This window comes from Chaetura pelagica, unplaced genomic scaffold (assembly GCF_000747805.2).
Source record: "Chaetura pelagica isolate M959 unplaced genomic scaffold, ChaPel_1.0 scaffold67, whole genome shotgun sequence".
NCBI classification, from domain to species: Eukaryota; Metazoa; Chordata; class Aves; order Apodiformes; family Apodidae; genus Chaetura; species Chaetura pelagica.
In genome coordinates, this window is record NW_009954107.1 from 4,476,234 (window position 1) to 4,478,700 (window position 2,467).

The 2,467-nt window shown below is 38.1% G+C and overlaps 1 protein-coding gene across 1 annotated transcript in view; it reads right to left on the reverse strand.

The window, feature by feature from the left end:
• Positions 1 to 1,151: 1,151 nt before the first annotated feature.
• Positions 1,152 to 2,467, reverse strand: part of KIAA1456 (KIAA1456 ortholog) — a 7,895-nt gene continuing 6,579 nt past the window's right edge. Inside the window, exon 3 of the mRNA XM_010002490.1 lies at positions 1,152 to 2,185. Within this exon, the coding sequence (XP_010000792.1) occupies positions 1,152 to 2,185 (1,034 nt within the window). The remainder of the gene's footprint in view (positions 2,186 to 2,467) is intronic.

Sequence of the window (2,467 nt, forward strand, 5' to 3'; positions counted from 1 at the left end):
AAATTGCTTGGGTGTAAATAACTATATGGGGGCAACTGCTATAATCTAGTACAACTGGATGATGATGGGACATCATGCTCTGCAAAATTTATGTCTTTCAGGTAATGGGAAAGTTGTTTAAGCAATCTATTATTACTTAGGTGTCAAAAGATTTAAACTGCAGGAGACAGGATTTTGTATTTTATACAGAAACTGCGTGTGTATCCTTTTCCTATCTACGTTATTTAACAAGGTATTTAATGTATATACTCATGTCAGTGACTGAGGAGAGCAAATATGACAGCTGACCAGATGTGCACTGGAATAGTATTAATTTTATCTTTGCTTCCCAGGCTTATGAAAAAGATAAAGGTATCTCAAATATTTGATATTTTGTAACCTTTACATAGTACTGATACTCTCACAAATCCCTCTGACTTCTATATACACATAACCAGCAAGAAAATTAAGATAAAGTACTTGTGAGAGCTAATGCATAAAACTTAAAACTGCACCCGAAACACAGATTCTTCCTAAAATGTCAGTCCCAAATGCTGTTCAAAACTTGTTCTGTCATTTGCTCCCAAATACAAACCTCAAATTGTAGAATACGCAGAGCTTGTTTTGTACATAGTTTCTGCCCATTAACAGCTCCACTCCAAACTAAGCAGCACTGGGAACATTCCAACTCCCAGTTCTGTAGCATGCACTGCACAGTCAAATACATTATTAAATATGCCTATCTCTCTGCTTATAGGACTTCAAGAACAGGGAGTAAGGTGACACATTTTCGGTGTTTGAAGAACAAAGCCTAAATTTTCTACTGAGAGGATATTTCTCATAAAAGATGGCCTGATCCTTGTCTTATAAAAAGGTTTTATTTTCCAATAAAATAGTATATTTTAAAAACACCATTATTTGCTATAAGCAATATAAAACTCTTCAGTTTTAACTTCATAAAAGTTTAACAAAACATAAATATTGTTTAACACTTACATTCCTATATACAGACCTTTCATTAGATAGTGAAATAGGTAGAGAGTCAATAACTCAGAGATGAATGGCACACAACTGCATGAGATTTGAATTCCATACCACACTGCACAATCACAGGAACACAAGGAGCATCTTAAAATCCTCAGTCAGTAAATTCTGCTTTGTTCTCTTTACAGCTATGTTCCTCTTTTCTCTGCAATAATGCACCAGTTTCCATGGTCATAACAGGAAGAAAGTATCTGAAGCTCAGGCACATTCTCTTCTATCAGGAAGCACAGCTCCCCTTCCCGAAAAACATGATAGTAACGCATGAAGGCTTTTGTATCCAACATGGCATCAGTTTGGTCCCCAACAGACACTGCTGAATCCAAAGCAGAGTCAGAAGAGTCAGCTGTTGAAGTTCTTTTGAAAAACTTGCTGGCATTAGACTTACCAGCACCATCATTATTACAACTGCAGCTGTAGTCTCTGTCTTCCACTGGGCCATTTATAAATGAGGCTTTTTCCCTCTCACTCTGAGCTACACTTTGCTGTCCTCCATGTAAACTTAAATCCTTCAGTGCATCTGTGGCTGGTGACCACTGTGGTTTTTTGAGAGGCAGACTTTCCACGAACACATCATCATCATCTAAACTTTGTTCTTTTAACAGTGCCCGATGGTGACCTAAATCCAAACTGCAGTGTCGTGAATGCTGAACTGGTACAGTACTGTTTGCCCATTCTTCATTCTTCAGAGGCTTCATTTTCTCAGTTTGCTTTCTCAGGGCTGATTCATCAAGTGACCTGGAGAAAAACCACGAGCGGAAAGATTTTCCTAAAGCACTGTAAAATCTGTTTTCTTCTTCCGAAATTTTCACGCAACAGGCTCTGGACAAGCAGTGGTCCCTATTGTGGGAATGTTTTGAATCAGTTTCTGGCTGCAGATTGGTTTGGTAGCTGCAATCAGAGATGACTAGCTGTGCTGGGTCTATGTCTTGGCTTTTCACAGTGTGCACGAACTCACCCTTATGTCCAGACTGATTTGATTCTGAAAAATGCCGTGAGCACAAGGCCTTGTTCCAAGGAACAAAGACATCTTGTTTCTCAAAGCGACGATTCTTTTGTTCCATAGCCCAAACATAAATCATCATCTGGCCTCCAGGTATCAATACCCTCGCCATTTCTTTTATTGCCCTGATTCTTCTTTCTTTAGTTGAGAAATGATGGATCACTGTGAAAAAGGAAAGGCATTACATGTTAAATATTAGCAAAGACACAGCATTTTCATCTTCAACCTGCTCTAGGTGTTTTATTATCTTAGTCATTATTAGCAGAAATATCACTCACTGCAGGTCAGCAACAGTGCTGAATTTACTCGTACCACAGAGCATGCTTATCCCAGAAAAATCTCTCTTCAATGGATATCTCTGTTCAATAGATAAAAATAGGCAAATCCCAAATAAGGAAATAGTTTCATTTCAAAATAGGGATTCAGAATAAGTCAGGCATATGA